General features: G+C 42.2%; 2 protein-coding genes across 3 annotated transcripts in view; one reads left to right on the top strand and one right to left on the bottom strand.

Annotated features, from left to right (window-relative positions):
- SLX4IP (SLX4 interacting protein) overlaps positions 1 to 3,465 on the top strand; it is a 97,877-nt gene extending 94,412 nt beyond the window's left edge. For both annotated transcript variants that reach the window (XM_083369937.1, XM_083369938.1), the window contains one exon: positions 1,769 to 3,465. In XM_083369937.1, coding sequence (XP_083226063.1) covers positions 1,769 to 1,865 — 97 coding nt within the window. In that variant the 3' untranslated portion in view covers positions 1,866 to 3,465. The remainder of the gene's footprint in view (positions 1 to 1,768) is intronic.
- Positions 3,466 to 17,177: 13,712 nt separating this feature from the next.
- JAG1 (jagged canonical Notch ligand 1) overlaps positions 17,178 to 23,321 on the bottom strand; it is a 59,221-nt gene continuing 53,077 nt past the window's right edge. The window contains exons 24-26 of the mRNA XM_083379771.1: positions 22,617 to 22,748; positions 21,891 to 22,041; positions 17,178 to 19,934 (exon numbers count right to left, since the gene is read on the bottom strand). Of these exons, the coding sequence (XP_083235897.1) occupies positions 19,477 to 19,934; positions 21,891 to 22,041; positions 22,617 to 22,748 (741 nt within the window). The 3' untranslated portion in view covers positions 17,178 to 19,476. The remainder of the gene's footprint in view (positions 19,935 to 21,890; positions 22,042 to 22,616; positions 22,749 to 23,321) is intronic.

The following is a 23,321-nucleotide window of genomic DNA, read 5'->3' as shown; positions in this document are numbered from 1 at the left end:
AGTGGTTTCATGTGGCCCGCAAAGCCATCCTGGAAACAGTGAGGGAACGACCCCCTCTGCCTTGGCCCTGGCCCAGAGACCCTCCTTCTGCCAGAGACCCTCAGATCTGTCCCACTCCTGCCCAGGCCCCCATAGGCACCCTTGATGCGAACAATGTAGAGCTGGCCACGCCCACCCAGTAGGCCATACACACTCTAGCCACACCCACCCAGTAGGCCACGCCCACCCTGGCCATACCCACCCGGCCCCCTGAGGGCAACCACAATGCTGATGCAGCCCTCAATGAAATTGAGTTTGACACCCCTGCCCTAGACTCTTAGGCATTTATACCTTTTTACAGAAGTCTTCAGAACTTTCTTTTGAACATGGCATGATGTGCCTATATACTCTCTGTGCTGAGAACTTCACAAAGGGAACTAGGCTTTATTTATATAGGGTAGGACTACTCCAAATCAGGACGTGACGTATTGCCTATGCAATAAGGAGCTACTTACAGATGTCCTGTGGAAGGACAATAATGTTATTACCGTGTTTTCCCGAAAGTAAGCCCTCCCCTGAAAGTAAGTCCCATCTTATTTTTGGGGAGTGGGCCTAATATAAGTCCTCCCCCCGAAAGTAAGCCCTACTTAAGAGCCTGCGCAGATGGCTGGCCACTTTTCCATCTGGTTTCCACCATAGACATAAAGGGGGGAGCTGCCAGTGCCTCTGCAAAAAGGTGAAGCCGGTGGAGGAGAGGGGATCTGACCCACGTGCCCCGCTAACCAACGGTATACCAGTTCCTTACTGCCGCCCAGCTTGTTTCACGACCAATTTCGGCTGGCCGCAGCTGTTTACCACTTGGCGTGTCGTACATCCACCTGCCATGAGGCTTGGTGGATCACCCCATCTGACCCACACGAGGCTGTAGCCAGGCCTCCCATGCCTACGGTAACCCTAATCCCCACTCCCCCCCAACCCTAACGAGATGGGAAGCCCTGGGGAAAAAACCAGAAAAAGTTGGGTGGGTTGTTTCCAAAGCACTGCCCGCCTGCCCCAGTACTTGGTCCACCACCACGCTCTTGCCGCGTTGCATCTCCACTCCATGCACAGGCCCCACCCACATGCACTCACAGCCTGCTGGTACCGGTAAAAGTAAACCCTACCCGAAAGTAAGTCCTAGTGCTTATTTTAGACCCCGAAAGAAAGTAAGAGCAGGTCTTACTTTTGGGGAAACATGGTATGTTTTAATCTTATGTTAGCCTTGTTGCTGGAAGATGCATGTCAAATTCGTAAATAGATAGATACATTTCTAATATAAAATCAAGGCATCATAAGACACATATCTTTTGTAATTCAATAAATGCTGTGTTTGAGAGAATGGAATACTAAATACCTTAAGAATATCGAGGTGTTGAAAAAATAACCCACCCTACTAAATTGAAGACAAGTTTCCTTTCTGAACGTTTGCACATCTTGCTTTTGTTAGAAGCCATCACCTAAGGGAAGCGTTTTAAGATGACCTACATTGTGGGTTATAACAGCACCATGGAATATCAATCTGTCCTGTGGATTTAAATTTTAACTCCCACAGAGCTCATTGTTTTACTAAATATCATTTCCCTCAGGGCTGATGGATACCTCTTAATCTGATGAATAATGGGCAAGAGTCACCAAGATGACATTTCCAGTAATGGAGGTTCTCCAAATGTCTAGAAACAATGAAATGAAGTGTTAAGATCGCTGCATTATGAAAACAAAACGGTTTTAATTATTATCTTTTATTATTTAGAATGAAGAGGGCAACACATACTAATGAGAAGAAACCTCAGCCCAGGACGGCCATCACGAAAGTATATCTTGGCTCACTGGGTTCAGACCCCGAGTAGGAAGAAAGCATTTTCAACCGGTTTGGTGCTCAGCCTGAATTGAAAATGTAGGCGTAAAAGCACAACCCAAAGATTGCATAAATACAGCTGAGAGCAGCTTGGGACTTCCTGTTTCAGAATGGGCAACGATGCGAACTGGAGACAGCCAAGCCATGCTCACAGCCAGCAAAAACTTCATTTGTGGAGTGGTTAGACATGACTTCTCTGCAGGAACCCTCAGCGGTGCTGTGAGTCAGCACTGCCACATCCAAACTGAAGTCAAAGGGTGACTGAAAGAAATGAAATAGTCCGCTGAGCATGCAGGAGCAGGAGGAAGAAAGATGTCTCCAAGGCCAGGATCACCCGGTTCCCAGGTTCAGAGCCCTCTCCTGGAGAAGTCCCCCACCAAATCCCACATTGTTTTCCAAATGAGGCTTGGCGGGATTCACGTCTGATGGAGAATTGCTGACTTAAAGAAAAACCTTCCCCTGAGACTGGTTTTATGAGAAGTGCTACAACCTTGTGCGGACAGACCCAGTCCAACCACAGTCACCAAACAGTCCTTAATGTTTCATTCCTGAAATATGCCAGGCCAGGAGAGAGGGAGGGAGGGAGAGAGAGAGAACATTTTTAGGGGCACTGAAATAAACAGGATTTAGGTTGCACGATGCTCTAGGAGAGCTCCGTAGCACATACATCCCTTGGAATTATCTGAGTTCTCTTTCCCTGGCATATAATTGACTGACTCGAAGTTTCTCCATCACAGTGTCAGAAATCTGTTTTATTGGTCCTTTGTCTGCTGAGCTCTTCGTAAGTCCTGTTTTTATTTAATACTGTCATGGGAAGTAAATAGTTTCCTTCTGCGAAATGTGTTTTTGCACATCTTTTTTTTTGTCTGCGTCTTGTCTGATAAATCACTCTTCCTATTCAAAACGTATTTTGAAGAAATGGTGCATGGCTTAAGTGAGTAGATTTTCACAAGGCACAGATTGGAAGGAAAGAATGCGAGACAAAGATTAAAGAATCAAACCGTTTGTGCCTCAAATCCACATAAACAGCCTTTTTCTAACTGTAGCCCATTTGAGGTTATCATCTTTGCTGTTCCATTGACTCATTTTTCCTGTTGCAATAAATGTTGATGAGGAAATTAAACTGCATCAGGATTGCTTTAAGCAGGTTTAGCACCTTAATAGCCAAAGAGCTAATTGTCTAGGACAATTGATCCTAGCAATAATATCCTTTGCTTACTTTGTTACTCATGCAGACTTCTTTTTTACTTTTTCTTAAAGAAGTGTAGGAGAACATTATTTCCTAATACAATCTCACAATGGCCCTGTACCGTAGGCCTGAAAGAAAGAAAACAAATGGCCCAAGTTAAATGAATTTTAGGGGTAGTGGAATTTTAGATCTAGAAATTCACTATCCTCTTTGGTACTGCAAACATAACACCATCCTATGAATGTGAAAAGATACTTTTAAATAAAAGTCATATACCGTAATTGTTTCAGTACAATAATTTAATGCTTTTTTAAGATCTCTTGTATAAACTGTTGCAAATCCGATCCTATGACGTTGAAGATTTTGTTTAATCTGCATTTGAATTAAAACAATATGGATACTATTTAAATAAATAAACTTCTCTGTAGGTTCTTCCCACCCATTTTAAAATTCCTTTTGTCCCATTAAGAGATTCTCTGCAATTGTCAAGATTCATTGACTGGTTTTATTTTATGTGCCGTAGCATGTTTGAGCAAGCAAAACTGAAATGCTTCAGCATTTGTTTCTTAAATACGTAGTTTAAACCCTTTCCATTTTTACCAGGAAGAGTGAACAGTATTTAGGGGGTGGGGGGGAAACTTCCTTATATAAGGAAAATATCTGATCTCTCTTTAGTTGAATCTACTTTCTGGCAGATGTTTCGCCTTCATTGATCAGAATGAAGGACATACAAAGTTTTAAAAAGCAATAAATCAGTAAAATAAGTGATTGATTTAATATATATTGGAACATGTTGATAAGCTGTTTGAATGCCAAATAGGCTAAAACAGTTAGAAATACAGAAACATAGCACTCAGCTTCTTATTCTTAGCTGTCAGAAAGGTTTAGCAATTCTACAAATTTGGCATACAAATGAACTCTATGTCTTCTGTCAAAAATTGGAGCATGTATCACTTAATCCAGAGGTCCCCAAACTACGGGCTGCAGCCCACCACCAGGCCATGGCCTCTTGGGCTGGCCAGTGCACACGTGCATATGTACATGCTCACCCCCTCTTGCCGGCACTAGCATCACCGCAAGCATTGCACCGGTGCTAGCAGCCCCATTTGCGGAGAGTGCATACTCACAGCTACATTTGCGTCTGTGCGCATGTGCACATAAAGGTGCTTCCCCCCCCCTTTCCTACTGTGCCACCAACCCAGAAAGGTTGGGAACCTCTGGCTTAATCTAGCAAGATTTGTGGTCGTTCTGAAAGAGAGTATCTAAAATCTGCAAGATCCCACCAATTTAATATAGTATTCTACTTTTACGAACCTGGTTTTGTTAACCTTAGTCATCAGATGCAGATGCTTCATCCCATGATCCTGCCATTAATGCTACCCGTCCTTTACATCTGAACTCTGAATTTATGAAAGCTCCTTTTCTTTGTTCTTCTTTTAAAATCTTGTGGTTCTCCTTATCTCCTTCATGGTACCCATTCATGTCTCGACTCACATCACCAATTTTACTGGAGTTTTTAAAAATAATTGTAAGAAACAAAATTTGGGATTGTTTCTAACTGTATAGCATGTTTCATTGTAGTGGAATAATAGTCTTTTATCCAAAAATATTTATGAGGGATTAATGAAATTATAAACGTGTTGAATATGACTCAAAAAAAAAGATGAACACAATAAAGCCTCTTGGTGCTACTTCTTTACCTTTCCAAGTATTGGGGTAATCTCACCTTCTGTGTGAAGTGAATGCAGTTAGACAAACCCACATTTTGGGCCTTTATTGAGGAATAGCATGGGGATACTTTGGTTTCTTCCAAAGCTTTAACATCCTGGCTCGCCCAAAACATAGTAATTCTTCCAAGCATTATTGGGTTGGGAAACCCAGATCATGGCTTGTTGGGCCACCATTTTTCAAAGTTATACCAAGAAGGTCAAAGGTTTGGGGATCCCATATGATACAATTAATGTTTTTCCATAGCATTAGGACAAGGCTAAGTATGAAGAGGTTGTAATATGGCAGGTGGGTTTGCATAGCTAAGTATATTGGAATACAGAGCAATTAAGTGGATAAAATCAGCTACGGATCTGGGGGGAAAGAGCTATGAAGGTACTTAAATTTAAAAAATCCAATTTAGGAACCACAACATAGATGAATAGGTGTGCATGGGTAACCATGGAATGCTGTGGTCCAGATGTGTCTACAAGACAAGGGTCTGCCAGAAAACTAAAGCTCCATTTTGTTGCAGGTCAGTGCCTTCTGAAGTTTGGCACTATGAAATCTTTGGGTTCCATTGCAAATATAATCTGTGTGCTTGCAGGCAATTCTGATTCCAAACTGATTCTGGCTTACTGTAGTCTTGGCAAATTAAGACCAGCAGTGGGTTTGTGTGAAGAAAAACACTTTCTAAGAACATTTTCTGCAGCAGTTTACCATTCTTTTATACATCGAGAATTGTTAAAGGATACGTATCAGAACAATAGCATAATGTTGTTTCTGGAACATCCTGAGGAATCTGGAATTAAATATTCCAGAAAGAGAGTTGCCAAGTTCAACGACTCCTTCTGCAAGAATAAACAGCTGACGAATACAGGAGCTTTCATATTCCTTCACTCAATTTTCCAATAGTGGTGTTGCCATATAGTCCCCATTCATTTTAGCATGACTGGTGGAAGATGTTCCCTGGGCAATAACATTGGCTTAGCCTGTGATAAAACCTATTTATTGCAAATATTTATATGCTATCTGATTCACCAGAGTGTTGACATCTAAACTATTATTAATTATAATAGACATTGAATGTTCCATATTAAAGAAGTTGAGGGTGGCACCATTGCCGGACAAAATGCCCAAACCGTAATCTCATTTATTTCAATCAATTGAATGGACTAGAATCTCGTTTTTACCTCCCTTTAAATGCTCTCTGGAAAGACTTTTCCCCATCTTGGCAGAGGCCCAATTTGAGTGACTTGCTGTGGAGTCTGTCGTGGTTTCTTTGCTCTGAGTCCAGAGAAAACTTTGCTCCTGGTTATGCTGGTGAACCCGTCTGCATATGGAGACGCCATTTCAAAATTTAGTGTGGAAAGAAAAACATCTCGGAGGGCGAGGGGTGGGGTAAATCTTTGCAGAATATTACTTGGGCTGCTCTTGGCAAAATCAGCAGTGTGGGAGAAGAAAACTTGCTGGAACACAAGAACATCAGAACAGTCCTGCTGGGTCAGGTCAGAGGTCCCATTAGATCAACACTCTGCGCCCACAGTGGCGAAAGGAATGCCAGTAGGAGGATCCAGCTATATGATCAATACAGGCCTCTCTTTAAAAAAAAGAAAAAAAAACAGAATTTATGAATTTAACACATCTGCTTTGTATTTAAAATCCATTTTGCTGTTGCCAAAAAACTCCCTCTTGTAAGATGATGTAGCCTCTCCGAAATGTATGCGTTAGGGTTAGGGTTTCTCCCTAGTCTTCATTCACTTGCATATTCTGGGCCCGAGCATGTGCAGAGTTCCATTTGAGAACTGGGTAAAAACTGGTGTGTGTGTGCGTGTGTGTGTGGACGGGGAGATCTTCTCTCACCCATTACAGCTGGAAATTTTTACAAAGAAACACCCCACACACACACAAATGTCTTAAAATTGGGTTACCATAAAATGTTGTCTCCTCTCAGTTTATATACGTGGTTTTTTGTTTTTAGTATTACGCTTTATGGGGGGGCCTCTGATAGCTCCTTTTCTCATTAGCACTACTTGTTACAGCAGCTAATTCCACTCTTTGAAGGAAGGAGCTGTAGGCATTGTTTACTCTAAATTATCCAGAGGACATCATGCTTTCCTGGAGAGGAAGATATGAAAGTTGTGGATTAGCAAATTCGAGTCCCTGGCAATGCTCTGCTCTATGCCACTTTTGTCATCAAACAGCATCCCAATAAACTTAAGAGGCACTTATTTTCTTCTCAAATTAAACCAAGCTGTTTGCATCAGATGTGGAAATTTATAAACTTTAGTCAGGAGAATTTACCTTTCATTTGGAAACAAGATTCTCATTCTTGGTACTAAGCCCTGCTTGCACTCAACTATTGCCTTCTCTCTGTGTTAGAATGCTTCTGTTGAGCTAATTGGAGGGCCACTTTGGTCTAAAGGTTACGGTACCAGGTTAGAAACCAAGAAACTGAGTTCAAATTCTGCCTTAGCCGTGAACCAGTTGAGTGACTTTGTGCTTTTTTCCTCAGCCCAACCCAGCAGCCTAACTCACCTCACAGGGTTGTTGTGGGGGAAAATAGGAGGAAGAAGGTGTTGGATATGTTTGCCACATTGCGTTATTTATAAAAATAATAAAGGTGAGGTATAAATAAGTGTTTCAAGGCCATAGGAATGCTGTGTACCACACAGAATGATCATTTTTGTCATGAAAAAAAGCTGTGCTGTATTGTACTCCATAGCTGAAAGTTTCAAGGCTGAACATTGAGAAGTGAGCCTGTTCCTCCAGCATGACGCTATTCCTTGGCTGACTTGACAGTTTTAAGACAATTCAGCATAGCCAACTTGCCATGGCCATCTCACCACAGCTAATTCACCATGGGGCAACTTGCTGTGGGATACCTCCAGGCAGGGAAACTCAATGCAATAAATGTTATCCACCACTCTTTCTTTGATATTTCAGTTTTGTCAATTTCCACAAAAATGGAAATAATGTTGAAGAAACAGTGGCAGATAATATTTATCGTGTTGAATTATCCTGCGTGGAATTGTCCCACGGTGACTTGGCTGTGAGTTGGCTGTGGTGAGTTGTCCCATTCCAGCCACGGCAGCCATTGCATAGGGCCTAGTTATTTATGGAATCCTCTACCATCTATAGCACAGGTCCCCAACCCCCGGTCCACAGAATGCCAGCAACCGGTCTGCACAAACAAGCAAAGCCCCATCCCGTGGGATGCAGGCAACACATAAAACCACGCCCAGTGGCGTAGCGTGGGTTGTCAGCACCCGGGGCAAGGCAAGTAATTTGCGCCTCCTAACCCGTGCCTGGTCTGGTCTGGTGTGGTTCTCTCCCACGCTCAGCGCTGCGCTGGGCGGCCGCTGCACTGTCCCTCCCCCAGATAGTCCCTCGCTCTCTCTCTGCACCGCACCACATGCCTGGCACCCCCCCCTCCACAGTGGGTGGCGACCCGGCAGCTCAGATCGGATTCGCACAGCCAGCACTGCAGTGAGAGAGAGTGAGTGAGCCAGGCAGGGCTGTGAGTGCGAGCGCGCCCCCCCAGATGTTGCGCCCGGTGCGGCTGGCCCCCCCTGCACCCCCCATGCTACGCCACTGACCACGCCCCCTCCGGTCCGTGGAAAAACCTCTCCGCGGAACCGGTCCCTGGTGCCCAAAAGGTTGGGGACCTCTGCTCTATGGCTTCTGCTTGTCTATCTGATTGGGCAAAGTTGACATGTTCCAGTTCCCCTCTGTTTAGCACTGTCATCTGACGAGACATAGGAAACACACCTTCTCCTTCACAGTCCAGCTCTCTAGAACAGGGGTGTCAAACTGCCAGCCCACAGGCCGGATGCGTCACGATGAAACTGTGCCCACCGCGTTGCCGGCAATGGGGAAAAAGTTCCGATAAGTCGCACGGCATCACGTGACGTTGCAAATTTGACATGTCTGCTCTAGAACAGCACCCTCTCTTGAGTTCATCCAGCTCCCTCCCTATTCATCTTTAATAGAGTCCTAAAAGTGGGCTTTTGTACTGGAGACAATTTCCAAGAACAAAACATTTTATTAATTTCTCTCTTTCTCTCTCTGTCAACCCTGCCAATTTCTTCCACCCTTCCCATTTTTTGAATGCTGACCTGAATGGAGCAGTGGATTGCAAACTTCTTTGGGCTTTGATGGTCTGGTTTCTGTAGGCTGAGATAAGCCTCCCAAGCTGAACTAATCTTGTGGGTATGGTGTTCCAGGACCTTCTCTTTCTTCCTCTGGGCTTCATCAGCCTGAGCTAAATGCGATGGCTCAATCAAGAGTAGGATCATCTTTTTGTGCTCTGGTGAAAGTTCATTTCTTTCAGCCTCTGCCTGGGAAAGTCTCAAAACTAAGATTGCTTCAAATTTGTTATGATCACAACTGACCCTTGCTTGCCCTTGGTGTGGAAAGGAAAGCCCCCTAAATGAAATAAGCAACTATAAGCAACTTCCTCCCAGGGATGAGAACATCATGAAATAAGGGTGAGTCTTGGATTTTTAGATTACTGGTATTAAAAGAGCCTTTTTTTGAAAAAACAAAACAAAACCCAGCAAGAATGAAATATAGCTTGCTTCAGTTTACAAAGGAAAGCTGCCAGAATTTCTTTAAAATGCCCAAGTGTAAGCAAGCTGAACTGGCATACACATACTTGATTTGCTCTTTACTCCTAGTCCTCTGTCTGTGTATATGAATTGTGGCTAACCAGGGAGGAGGATGAAGCGAAACAACACAAATCCAGATGGCCAGAAGATAGCAGCCAAGAGAGGCTTCTGTGTCTGCCATCTAGTGGTTCCTCTGGATTTTTGCAGCACAGATAGGGTAGCGCTAGAGAAGGCTACAGTCTGCTTATTTTCAGATGCAGCTCTCTATGGTTTTTTTTTTTTTTGCTCATGGGCCAGAGCTAAGCCCAAACAAGGTTTCGACCTCCCCTATTAAATTCCAAAACATATTCCTTGATTCTGTTTGGCTTGTAACACAGAAACATGGCTTCTGATTATCATTTTGTGGATAGGGGTGGGTGGGTGGGTAAATAAGAAGGATTGTCTTACTCGAGCATTTGAACAGTGCCCCTGTTATTTTTAGGATTTAATTCAAAATGTCTGGGCCTCACATGCTTTCTCTGTCCTTAGGTTTCTCATAAATGTTCCAATGCACTGTGCTGTTCCTGAAGTTTCACCATGTGTGTTCCAAGTTAGAACATCGAGCACAGCTGGAGAGATTTGTTCATTGGCTGCCCCATGAGCGTTGTGGAGGGCTGGGTAATATATGCCTCTTTTCATCTGGAGAGTTCCTAGCTGCTTTGCTATTAACAGTACAATCATCCAGAGCTCTTGGGTTGGCTCAGCACCTCAGTGAAATCTGGAAGTCAAGCAGGCATGACATTTGGCTCAGATGTGAATCATGCCCACTGAAGTAGGTGAGCTTTGGTTTGGAAGCCTTGGGTGTAAATTTCGTAAGAACCACTCAGATGGAAAAGAAACTGGTTGGTTAAGTAACTCCAGAAAGAATTTTCCCAGGTTTTGGATGAATCATTATCCAAAATGCAAATGTGCATTATTTTATCCAAGGCCTCCTCTTACTTAAAAACAAAAACAAAAAACATTTCTAAAGTTATCTTTTATATACACTTATTCTATAAGCTGCAAATTGGCAAGAAGCAATACTGGATTGGTTGATTGACTGACTGACTGAAATGTACGTCTCTGTTCAATTGAACCAGTTAAGCAGCTGGCAAAGTGAGATACAAATGGAGCTGCACACGTGCACACATACACACACCACATGCACAGAACCATCCCCTCTCCCCCCCCCCCACCATGCTGGGCCGCCAAGCCGGAAAGGTTGGGGACCACTGCTCTACATTATCACATCTCCTGTCCCAAAGGTGCTTTTCAAAAGCTAATTGGACTTTCTTGGTTTGTTCCTTAAAAATGTTTCACTGCTCATCCAAGAAGGGCTCTGTTCTGGGCTCAGTGCTCTTCAGCATCTTCTTCAATGATTTGAATGAGGGGATAGATGGGGAACTCATCAAATTTACAGACGACACCAAGCTGGCAGGAATAGCCAACCCTCCAGAAGATAGGCTTAAGATACAGACGGACCTTGACAGACTTGAACATTGGGCGCCATCTAACAAAATGAAATTCAGTGTTGAAAAAAGTAAGGTTCTACACTTAGGCAAGAAAAACCAAATGCACAGGTACAGTACTGTATAGGTGGTACCTCGTTCAATAGTAGTTACTCTGAGAGGGATCTCGGAGTCCTAGTGGACAATCACTTCAATATGAGCCAGCAGTGTGCTGCAGCTGCCCAAAAAAACAACACAGTGCTAGGCTGCATTAACAGAGGGATAGAATCAAAATCACGTAAAGTATTAATACCACTTTACAATGCCTTGGTAAGGTCACACTTGGAAAACTGCAGTTTTGGTCACCATGATGTAAAAAAAGAGTACAGAGAAGAGCAACAAAGATGATTAGGGGACTGGAATTCAGTATGCCTAGTTTAATGAAGAACTAGGGGTGACATGATAGCAGTGTTCCAATATCTCAGGGGCTGCCACAAAGAAGAGGGAGTCAAGCTATTCTCCAAAGCTCCTGAAGGCAGGACAAGAAGCAACGGATGGAAACTAATCAAGGAGAGAAGCAACCTAGAGAAACTTCCTGACAGTTAGAACAACTAATCAGGGGAACAACTTGCCTCCAGAAGTTGTGGATGCTCCAACACTGGAAGTTTTTAAGAAGAGACTGGACAACCATTTGTCTGAAATGGTATAGGGTTTCCTGCCTGAGCAATATTATTTGCAAATAGACACAATAGGACAGAATCCATTGTTCAGTTATTGAATACTCAAGATGCTCCTTGCTTAAGAAGTGCAAGCCCAGCCATCTATGGAAATCCTTCTTAGAATTACCTTCTTAGAACTCTATCATCATCATCATCATCATCATCATTCAGTTTGCTTCTTGGATGAGGAGTGAAACATTTTCAAGGAACAAACCAAGAAAGTCCAATTGCCTTTCGAAAAGCACCTTTGGGAGACCCATGACCCAGATGACCGAGACTCTCCATAGACATATCACATCTCCTATTTAGTCCATAGAGGAGATATAAAGCTCATCACATACTGATGACACTTTATGATGTTCTGACCAATGATTTTTGCCTCAGTGCCTTCATTTAGAGGTTAAACAAATGGGGGAGAGGGGTAAGATCCATGGTCACTAATTTGGATTGCCTCTGCACATACAATTAGCGCCTACATTGCCCCTGAGGAAGGAGCAGAATCACAGTAAAAGGGGGCCCCTTTGCCCCAAACCTTGCAGGTGACTCAGAAGGATACTGTCAGAATCCATTTATATCACATTCATAAATGTATGTTTAAAACATTATCCCCCCCCCCATGGATTCTGCCATCTCCCGAGGAAGGAGGAGCGCATGTGGACTCAGTCTGCCTTAGGTTATTTCAAAGACCAAGGGAACCTTTTGAACTGGGGGAACAAAAGGGAGGGTTAGAGAAGGCACTGGCCTGTGTCTTTGTTTATTCTGGAGAGGAAGAAAGCAATAACCATAAAGATTCGAAGTTCCTTTTTTTCCCCACTAAAGGGATGACACGAAGTAGAAGGATGGGGGCTGACCAAATGGGGTTGAGGGAAGGGGGGTTGAACCGGGTACCCTTTATAAAATCTCAATTTGTAAAACAATACTAAGTCCTGTCTTGTATTTCCACAACCAAGCATGTCCTAGTAAAAATTCCTTTTGGACTAGAACTGACTCCAAGAGTTTTTGTTTTCCTAAGACGTGGATTCGGGTGGGTCCTGACAGATACCATAGTCAATGGTATCATAAGTCACTGAGAGATGCCAGAGAACAAAGAAGGTCATGGAGCCCATCCAAAAGATGTCCGTGAAAGAAACTAATGTGGATTCTGTCCTATGCCCAGGATTAAATCCTGGCTAAAAAAGTATTTTAAGTGGCCCGCTTCCTTCAGGGCCTTTTCTAGCTGCCATCAAACCAAACCAAAACCTCTTTGCAAATAAAGACAGGTGGCCTGTTTCAGTAAGCATTTGTAGAGGGATGTTGATAAAAGTTCGTAGACACTGTGCTCAGAAGTGGATTCTGGATTCTGTCAGCATCTGAAAAGCCTACCTCAAAGAAAACACAAATTCTACATGTTATACTTTTGATTGATAGATGTTCCTCTTTCCTTGCTCATCCTCACCAATCTTTGTAGATCTCTGGACTATTCTCTACAAGCTTTAAAACATTCATTTTTCTGACTTTCAAGGAACAGAGCTTGGGGAAGGAGAAACCCAAGAGGAGAGGATGAGGAACATTATCATTTATCCTCCTTTTCTATTACCTAAGACACTGCTGAACAAAAAAAGCTTGAAGACCATTGAAAGAGCAACTATTAGGGCTAGGTAAACCAAGTCTGATTAAATCCCAACTTTCAAATTGATTTGAATATTGATTTGAACATTTGACCTGATATGTAAAATCAATGCAATTCACTTGAGCCAGCTGAACTTGTTCAGACAGCAATACCGAATCAGGGCTGACTTGATTGGATAATTCACTCTATAAAAGTGCCCAGGTCAAGGATGGAGCACATCTAAGTTGGTCTAAATCAGTCCAAATAATTTGGATACATTCTGTTTGATTTAACCGATCAGATTGATAGGAATGTGTAAAATACGCCCTGCATGGATCAGATAGGCTCCTCTCTGTTTCTTTTTCCAAGGGAACCAGTGATGTCTGAAGATATTTCCATGGTCATATGGCCAGCATGACCATATACCAAGATGCATGGATCTCTGTCACTTTCCCACTGAAGTGGTACCTATTTATCTACTCTCATTTGCATGCTTTCAATTTGCTAGGTGATCAGGAGCTGGGGCAAATAACAGGAGCTCACCCCATTGCACAGTGCTCGGGTCTCAAACCTAGGCTGTCAGCTTCCCTGCTGGCAAAGTCAGCATCTTTAACCACTGAGTCATTGCATCCCCATGGATCAGATACCATTAGGCAATTGTGCACCGGAGTAAAACCAGTGTGCTTTTTCCCCCCATGCATGGACGTAGAACATGTATGTTCTGCCCGAGAAGTTATGGGGTAGAAGACAGTAGGTAATAAAAAGGCCAGTGGCGTGGAGCAAGGTAGGATGGATGGGTCAGGTGGCTGTAGGGTAGTAGCAGGGAAGGAAGGTACAGAAAATTGGTTGGTGGGGTGGCATATAAGACACCTAGAAAAGAGGGAAGGGAAGGATAGGAACCTTGCTCGGTTTTTCTCCATAAGACAACTATGGGATGTGTCACAGTCAAAACCCGGATTCAACTAATCCAAGATTTGTTTTGGCTAGATTCCGACCCACCCAGAGTAGCTCAGCCAAAACAAAATCTGAATCATTTTAGTTTAGCCACAGTGTGCTTCATGTGTGCATAGGGCCAAATTTTGTTCATTTTATAAACCCGTTTGTCATTTTGATTTGTTGAATCTAAACCTCTAAATAGTAACCCCTAGGATATTAAAGAAGTAGTAAAAACAGAGCATAATACCTGAAGTGTTTAGGGTGGAAATAAATTATGTATGAAAATTAATGGGCTTCCTAGGAAATGGTGAAACATTGAGAGGGCATAATAGATGGATAGATGATGTGGGTCTAGGATAACTTGCTGTGGCCAACTCACCACAGCCAACTCGCCATGGCCAAGGGACAATTCAATGCTGTATTGTTTCATCCAGATACTTTTATTACCAATGATGACTTTTTCCATTGAAATTATCGTCAACTCTTGTATTTCTGGACTGGCTTTCTTATTTTATTATTACTGGCCAAGGTTCTGTCAAATCAAATTTAGCTTTTGTATTTGTTGAATTGTCCCACAGTGAGTTGGCCTCGAGTTGTCCCGTGGCAAGTTGGCTGTGGCCAATAATTAAAATCTAAGGATGCTTTATAGTAGATGAAAGATAGCAATGATCTTTCCAAAACTGTATGGAGAAGCAAAGAGGCAATGGAATGCAGAGGAGAAATGAATTTTCCTCTCAAGAAATTCAAAATGTGATTTCGTTTCACGGCTTTGAACCAGGTTTAGCAAAGAAAAAAGTTTAGCAAGGAATGGTATACATCAGAATCATTAATGCATCAAGAAACTTGCTGTCTTTGGGGCAAAGAGAAAGAAATCTGCAATAAAAAAAATAGTTCCTGCTTGACTCCAACACATAGCTTTACATCACGATGCCGGAGCAGCAACTAAGAGAAATAGCAGTAACCCAATTGAGCTGCATTGCAACTGGGACCTCTTCCAATGAAATATGACACATATAACCTTAAGCTGCTGTTTCTGGTCTTAACTGCTGCATCTTCCTTATTTCCTTACATTCAGAATGCAAGCAGGCCCACTCCCGCTAGGAAGTCCATCAGGGAGATACTGCATCATCTCAAGGCAAGGAGAAAGTGCTGTTCCTTCCTTATCCACAAATATTTCGCCACATTCTTATCCTGAGGACTTCCCTGGTAAGACACCATCAAAATATTGTTTTGCACACCAAGCCTGTTCTTTAAAGGACTGCAGCGCATGGTAAAAAAAACAACGCCACAAAGTTCTGTCACAAAAAGGTAAAGTGCAAAATGTTGCTGGAGGTATTGAACCCAAGGAACTTTATCCACCACCCTCCCCCTTCCAAAGGCTCAGGGTTGAAAAATTTCCCATTCTTAGTGGGTCTTCATGATGATTAATTGCAGTGAATGCAGATCTGGTAGTTTGTGCTCCAAACTACAAACAACAGGGGAGATCCATCATCCTGTCTCCAATGTCTTTCCAAAGGTTAAATTCATTCTGCTCTAATGTGCTGCTCCCTCCAAAGTGCTGGGCCTTCTGCTTAAAGAATTCAAATTCCCGTTGTCCCAGCATGTCTGGAGGACAATGGATTGGGAAAATATAGGCCGAATGGTCAGAGTGCTTTCTCCTCCATGGCATGTCTACCAACCATCAATACCCATTTTGATGGAGAAAAATATACGCCGGATGCCTGTAATGTTCCTGTTTTTGCTCAGGGAATCCATTTGAAGTGACAGGGGAGCAAGAGATGTCCAATCATGCAAAAGCACAAGTCTCCAGCAGGGATGAGCTACTAGTAGAAGACCTCTTCCACCTTGTAGAAGACCCCTTCCACAGGTAGGAGACCTCGTCCACCAAGCTTTCACTTTGCATGAGTGAAATAGGGTGGAATGCAACTGACAGGATCAAAAACCATTTGTTCAATATTCACTGAAAAGACCTTCGTAGAAAGAGGTTTCACAATTAAATCATGATCTCTCAGCTTTCCACTAGCTGGCACTCTTCAGGTGCGTTACCTGGGAATCCTGGGAATTTTAACTCCAGCATATATATATGGGAAGCGCCAGGTTGGAGAAGACTGATGTCTTGACTGATCTTTATCAAAACCTAATCCTGTAATGCTAAGAAGTAAAGATAATGGTGGTTGGTTTAGGTACATAGTAGCAAGCAATAATCAGGAAATACCGAGTTCAAAGGGTTTGCTCATGGGGAAATTGAAATTGCTCTTGCCCAAGTTGTTTTGCAACACAGGACTGGCTTCTTGTTTATCTCACAAACAGGCGTTCAACATGGCTTCAGGCATTCAACATGGCTTAACTTTGTTGGAGGAGGTTAAACGAGCTCTCATCAGCTTTTAGTAACCACAGCCGGTCTTGTTTGACATATCAGCCAGGGAAACCAGCCATCTTCTCTTTGTAGTCCAATAGAAATCAGTATCTTAAAAGACTGCTTTATTAGCTCCTCCCCTGCCAGCCCCTTTCTTCCCCTGAAGGTAAACTGGAGTTCCACCTCCACAAAGGCTGGAGATGCAAGCCCAGTGCAATGGAAAGGCTGTCTTAAGTCACAAAAAGCTTTAGTAAAAAGGAACAAAAATACCTTCTTATTGAATCATTAAAAGGGAAAATGTCAAGACTCATTAAGCCAAATGGGTCCAGTCGCAGTTCAGATATCTTGTCTGCCCCATCATGAGCTCCATGATTGAAGAAATCTCCGAATCATCAAGTTGAAAGGAGTTCAACATTAGGAAAATATGGCCATTCTGAAGGTCTTGGGTCTTCAGTCCAAGACTGATGGTAGTAGCAGTCAGGGAACACACAGAAGAAACTTGGAAAGTTCCATGTTGAGAAAAACAGACATTTAATACGTTCCAGGGGTGTAGTCTTGCTGGCTTGAGTTGAACTATTCCATAATCAACCAGATTAACACACATAAAATGCTGAAACGTGGTATAAGGCAGCTGGCATAAATCCACTTATTGGAAATACTGACTGGATTCACAAATCACATTAAATTATAATTCACTTAATCATGATTTAATAAATGATAATTTGCTAGGTTCACATAACACGTAAAAGCAAACACACCATATTATGGCTTCATATGCTGTCTGAACCCTGCCAAATCTCATGTGTGAGTTGAACCATCATGAAACTCACCAACGAAGAGAACACCATCGTGCAGCCTTACAATTTATTGTACAGCTCTGTGAGATTGGAGGACAATCCTTCCTAACTGATTGAACTTTAATTATGCTAAATTACAATTTCCAGATAGGACTGTAGTGAAATGACCACTCCCCATTTCTACAACAGTAGCAGTGGGTGCACATGACCAATTGAATCCCCCGTTTCTTCCAAGCAAAGGAAACTGGGATCTAGTGCAATTATATGTATCTAGTGAAGACATAGTTGGGTTGTGTATCTGTGGGAACACAAATTCTATCTTGGCCTACTGATGGCTCTTAAATGGAGTAGAAGGTTCTACTGTTGTAGGTAGCATCAACCTGGGGCAATTTTTGAATTGTATTTCAACACAGAGGTGGCATTGAGCTGAGAAACGGTCTTGATGCTAACGCTATGAAAAATATCTTTGCCAGACACTGAAGTCAGCAGCTCAGTGAAGCTCACTTTTTCAGAGTTTTGTAGAAAAAAAATTTAATAAATATTTTTCAAGGTTTATTGCCAGGAATAACACATCAAAAGATGTATTTTCATGTTCATGTAACACTAATATTATCATACAAGTTATCTCCGTGATCCAAGTGGTCAATGTTTGAATCCTTTTTTTTAAAAAAAAATATTTGATCATCCAACTTTTGTAATAGCACTTTGAATTCCCTATTTCTTTTTAAGGCGGGCAGTGGAACCTGTGGGCAAATCTACACAGTGATCTTACTGGACATTCTACTGTTCCAAGTATCCAACAACTAGCTTATTAGAATACTTTCTACATACAGTAGATTACAAAGAAAAGAAATCAAATCTACAGGTGGTTCAGTTTTATACTATTTTTGGTGTGGGGGGAGAAAATCAAGAATTTACAAAATAAGATTTTGGTGCTTCCAACGTCACACACTAATTCAATATTTTTTTTAATTACATGCAACCACTCACAACTCTCACATTTCATCTATAGAGGTTATAGCTCCTTTGTGTTCCCTTAAGCTGCTCTGAAGCATATGATCTGCCTCCCATCCTTTCCTTCCCTCCCACCCCATCTTTAAAGCAGCCAGAAAAAAAAAGAGAGAGAAAAAATCTAGATCTAACTGCCTTGGCTGGTATTTTACAAAAAATAAAATAAAATATATGAATGTGGTACTGTGGAAGGTGTTTCCAAAGGAATAAAAGAGACACATTTGACATCATACAAAAAAGTCAGCATCGAAGGCTAGAAATCTCTTCCTATTGTTAAAAATTAAAAATAAGACAAAACAAAACTCAAAACATTTAAATTTTGGCATGTAGGCAACATGTAACAACGGGGGTGGGGGGGTGGGGGAGTAAAAAAGTAAAGAAGCCATAAGCATACAATGCTATGAAAAACCTTCAGCTCTAAACACATACATATAAATAAAAAAAGGAATGATATTTAAGGCTCTTGATTATTAAGTTAATAAATCAAATATACACAGTGATTAATAAAAAAAAGAATTATTTACATAACTATACAAACTTCTACTTTTGACACATTTTCCTCTCAATTCTTCATTATTTTTTTTTAACCAGCAACTGCTGACATGAATCTTCTTGGTCCCTCCCCTTCCCCCAAACAAAACAAAACAAAAATACAATAAAAAAATAAATAATAAACTTTTTTTTTGATAGTTGCTGTGGTTCTCAGCTGCAAAGGCACTTTCAAATACAGAACTAGTTGTATGTCACCATAAAACCAATATACAAAAGAACTCTAATTCAATAAATAAATAAAACACATTTGTCTTCTAAGACTACAGAGAGAGAGAGAGAGAGAGAGAGAGAGAGAGAGATCAAAACAAAACAGATCCACCAATATGCATATATTTCTTTCCCGCTATAGGGAAAAAAAAGCAAAATAAATTCCTAGTGATTCCTCATGAAACCTTTCTGGGATGCATTGGCTGTGGCTGAATTGACACAGGGGCATATTTTTTTTTGACTAGTTTTGCATAGATGTGAAATGCAGCACTTGGTAATCCAGCCAACCACAGCAACTATCACTGCCAGTGTAAGCCAGCTTGTCAAAACTTAAATTAACACAGGGATATTAAGCAAATAATAGCCTTAGACTCAAAATATTACACAACCGTCTTAAGAACTACAAGCTCCGAGTTGCCTTCGATTGACAGGTTAAAGGCCCTGCACGGCAGCACCTGCTGTCTGCTATACAATATATTCCATTCGATTTAAACTTTGTGCGCTCTCCAAGTCCCGGTTGTCTTGTTTGTTTGTCCAATTTGGGTGTTTGGTAGGAGTGCCGTTGGGTGGCTTTTCATCTCTGTCTACTAACGTGTAGGTTGCCTGCTTGGCAAATCGGGTTTTCTGCTGGTGCTTGTCCATGTCATCTTCTTCCACCTCTGAATTGTGTGTCCTTATTTTGGCAATTTTGGAGTTCTTGTTCTCGTAGTCTTTGATCGGCACAGCATTGGCCCCGTGTTTCTCTATGGGGTTCTTGATCTGGTTCAGCTGCTCCCGCACGTTGTTGGTGGTATTGTCTTCCGAGGCGGTGTGCGTATGGGTGCTCTGCTTTCGCCGCTTCCTGATGCACCAATAGAAAGCGGTGACCAGGCAACAGATCCAAGCCACAGTTAAAATGGAGCTCAGTAATGGGACCAAGAAATCTGGAAGGCAATTGGGGCTCACCATTAGTACTTCCAAGAAGTGGGGCTGCTTCTTCCTTGAATGACAGACCTCATGCCCACCTTCCCCGATCTGGTCCTTCGTAATGTCCAATTTCAATTTTGACCCTGGTGCCTGGGGAATTTGGTGGCTGAATTCCAACATACTGGGGTGGGGGTGGGGGGTTTGGCATCATGGTAGAAAACGTTTTCCCACGCTAATGAATTCCTTACCTAACTTGTTTAACTTTAAAAATTGTTTGTAAAAGATGCAGGCTAGGATGTTACCCACGTTTTTAAATACAAAAGCTGTGATCAAAAGCAATGCTTCCCTTTTTCTTTATATCCGAGTTAGGATTCTGCCATGGAAGTTCCGAAGGGCTGACCTAACTAGAATTGGCTCACAGGATTTGGGTCCAGGCTGTCTCATTTAGAGAAAACCTACAAAAATCAATGGAATCCAGACTAATTACGTCTAACATATCTCAAAGATTTATAAAGGTGTGACTTAAGTATTACTAAGCCTGCATGTAATCCTTGACATCGGATATTGATCTTCCTAATTAAGGGTTATTAACATAGCCTAATTAACTTTCTAAGAACAGCTATGTTTTCCTTTTTTTTTTATAATGCTAGTTCAACCATGGGTTGAGGTCATTCATATATGGTATAAGGCTTGGTTACTTAAACTGCCTATCATCTACAACATTTGCCTGGCTGATATGATCCTGTAAGGCTGACAGGCTCAGGATTCCTTCGATTAAACAGTGTCTTCTCTCAGGACTCTGACCTGCCCTCTAGAACTAGGTCTCCACCCCCCAAGATCTAGCTGGCCCCCCGCTCTGCTGTCGTTTAGACTTGGCTCTTCACTCAGGCCTTCAGCGAGAGGAGAATCTTCCCTTCATCACCCATATCTTCCTTTTCATTGTTCATGTTATAATTTGATCGTTGCGAGCCACCCAAAATCACGTTGCACACAAATTTAATTATTTTTTATTATTATTATTATTATTATTATTATTATTATTATTATTATTATTATTATTATTATTATTATTATTATTATTATTATTCAATTCCCCCCCTCCCATTAAAGACCAATATCTTACTCATTCAATAACAGGGCATTTGCAGAAGCTGAAGAATGGGACAATGTTGAGTTAAGTTTCAGTATCTGAGCCCAAGAGGAGTTTATATCTATGGTCCTCATAGGACTAGTTCAGGGGTAGGCAACCTCGGCTCTTTTATGACTCATGGACTTCAACTCCCAGAATTCCTGAGTCAGCATAGCTGACTCAGGAATTCTGGGAGTTGAAGTCCAAGAGTCATAAAAGAGCCGAGGTTGCCTACCCCTGGGCTAGTTCAACTTTGAGCTCTGCCTAAGAACAACTTTTATTGGCTCAAGCCACAGGGGTTTCCTCTCCCGTCAGCTAGAAACAGGGGCACCCACAAAGGGAGATAAAGCAAAACCAAAGCGTCAGCTGTTATTGTGCAATCACTGTCAAGAGCTGGGGAAATCAGGAAATTCAGGCAGTTCCCATGAGTATTAAAGACTGACTGCAAGCTTAAGCTCTTGAGAGGTCAAGGGAAATTAGAGGAGTTAAGAGGGGAATTCAAGGCAGGCTGGACTTAGATCTCTTGTGTAAGCGTAGGGACTCATGACTGATGATGCGTTTGCCCCTCCATCCGGCTCAGCCTGGTCATCTCCTACAATCAAAGCCTCACCCTCTTTTATATGCCGTGCATGTAAAAGGGAGTGAGGCACTGGTTGTATGGCTGGCAGCTTGCCTTTTCTGACCACCCCCAGATGCACCCCCGGATACAAACCGAACAAGATAATCTCAAGCTGTGTATTAGAAAAATTATATTTGGAAACACTTTTATCTTACCACCAGCAAAGGCACCTCTTCTAAAGCAGATTTAAGAGAGACTGTCCTTCCACCTCTCGAAACGGTTTACCTGTTTTGCTCTTAACTGGCCGCCTCTGGACTCGGACTTCTGCAACAGCTGCAATAAGCGTGCTATTCCCATCCCGTTTGCTGACCAGGTCGATAATTTTATCAGTTATTTCCTTTACTGGATTATTTTCCTCCTGGATATCTTCGGCAGACTGAAGGGAGAACAGAACAACTATATTTTAGGGAAGGCAGAGTTTAAAAATCAGCTGCTACTTGAAATAAGACAAAGGGCTTTGAGAACAGTATGGAAGCAAGGGTAACCCAATACGGGAAGCTTTAGCCTGAATCAATATGGTACAGGCATGGATCCTGCAAGTTCAGCAAAAAAAAAACAAACCCAAGACTATTAATTACATGCAATCAAAGTCTCCCTCCTACTTTTCAAAACCATTCAACAAATCCAAACGCATTGCAGAATTTACAAAAATGCCCACTGTGTTTCTGTCATTAACTCAGATTACAACATCCCATTATCAAGCTTCCAAGGTGGCTAACACAAACTCACTGTTGCATAAAGAAATCGATCCTAGAAAACAAGAAACAAAGGGGGGGGAGCCAGAGAGCCTGATTTTTCCCCCCTCCTGTTGGAATTAATACCACCCAATGCAGTGGAAACGGCAAGAGGAAGCACTCCTTTTGTCTTATTCTCTCCCCCTCCAGAGAGGCTGGGAGACTATCTCCTCCAGATGTTTCAAAAGCCAAGCCAAACTTACAATTATGGACTTACAATTGCCACATGAATTTCATTGCTTGCCAAATGCGAGGGCTCACAGGTGATATAGAGAGCATATTCAACGGAGACATTCCTCAAGATATTCAGATTCCGCAGCTCACTGCAGATATGCTCAGTTGTCAGACCCTAATTTTGGGGGGGTGGGGGGGCAGCGGCGAGGGAAGAGAGAAACAGCATAGGCAAGAAAGCATGAGTTCCTGGAGAGCAGAGGATCTATAAAGATCATGAATCATTAATTGTATCCAGCTATTGTTATACAAGACTCCTTGTCTCTTATGTTAGAACTGGAGCTGTATATCTCGCATTTGCTATTTAGCAAAGAGGGCCAATTATAAAACGATCAACCTGAGCTTGCAAAAGTAAACTTAATACAAGAGACACACTTAGGGTAGCTCCCCAGTGAGCAGAACCTGCACAAGGAGTGCACTTGCAATTATACTCCTAGAGGGTTTTTCCAACAAAAAAATGTAATAAGTGAAATGGCTTTGAGGCACTTTGCTGACTTTGGCAATAAGGAATCCAAATTAAGTCACTGCTGACCGAAGCTTCTTGCTCAGCCCCGCAGGAGTCATCTCTGCCTAGATTTTGTCAAAGGGTTGATGTAAAGATAGGATGAGAAAGTCCCACGGAGGACACTCAGGGCAGCGAGGGAGAAACCTGAAGAACCGCTTTGTGCAGAAGGATCTTTTTTTGTTTTTT

Source organism: Vipera ursinii (genome assembly GCF_947247035.1).
Source record: "Vipera ursinii genome assembly, chromosome: 1".
NCBI classification, from domain to species: domain Eukaryota; kingdom Metazoa; phylum Chordata; class Lepidosauria; order Squamata; family Viperidae; genus Vipera; species Vipera ursinii.
Note: the sequence above shows the minus strand (reverse complement) of the source record. Positions and strands in the feature narration are given on the sequence as shown.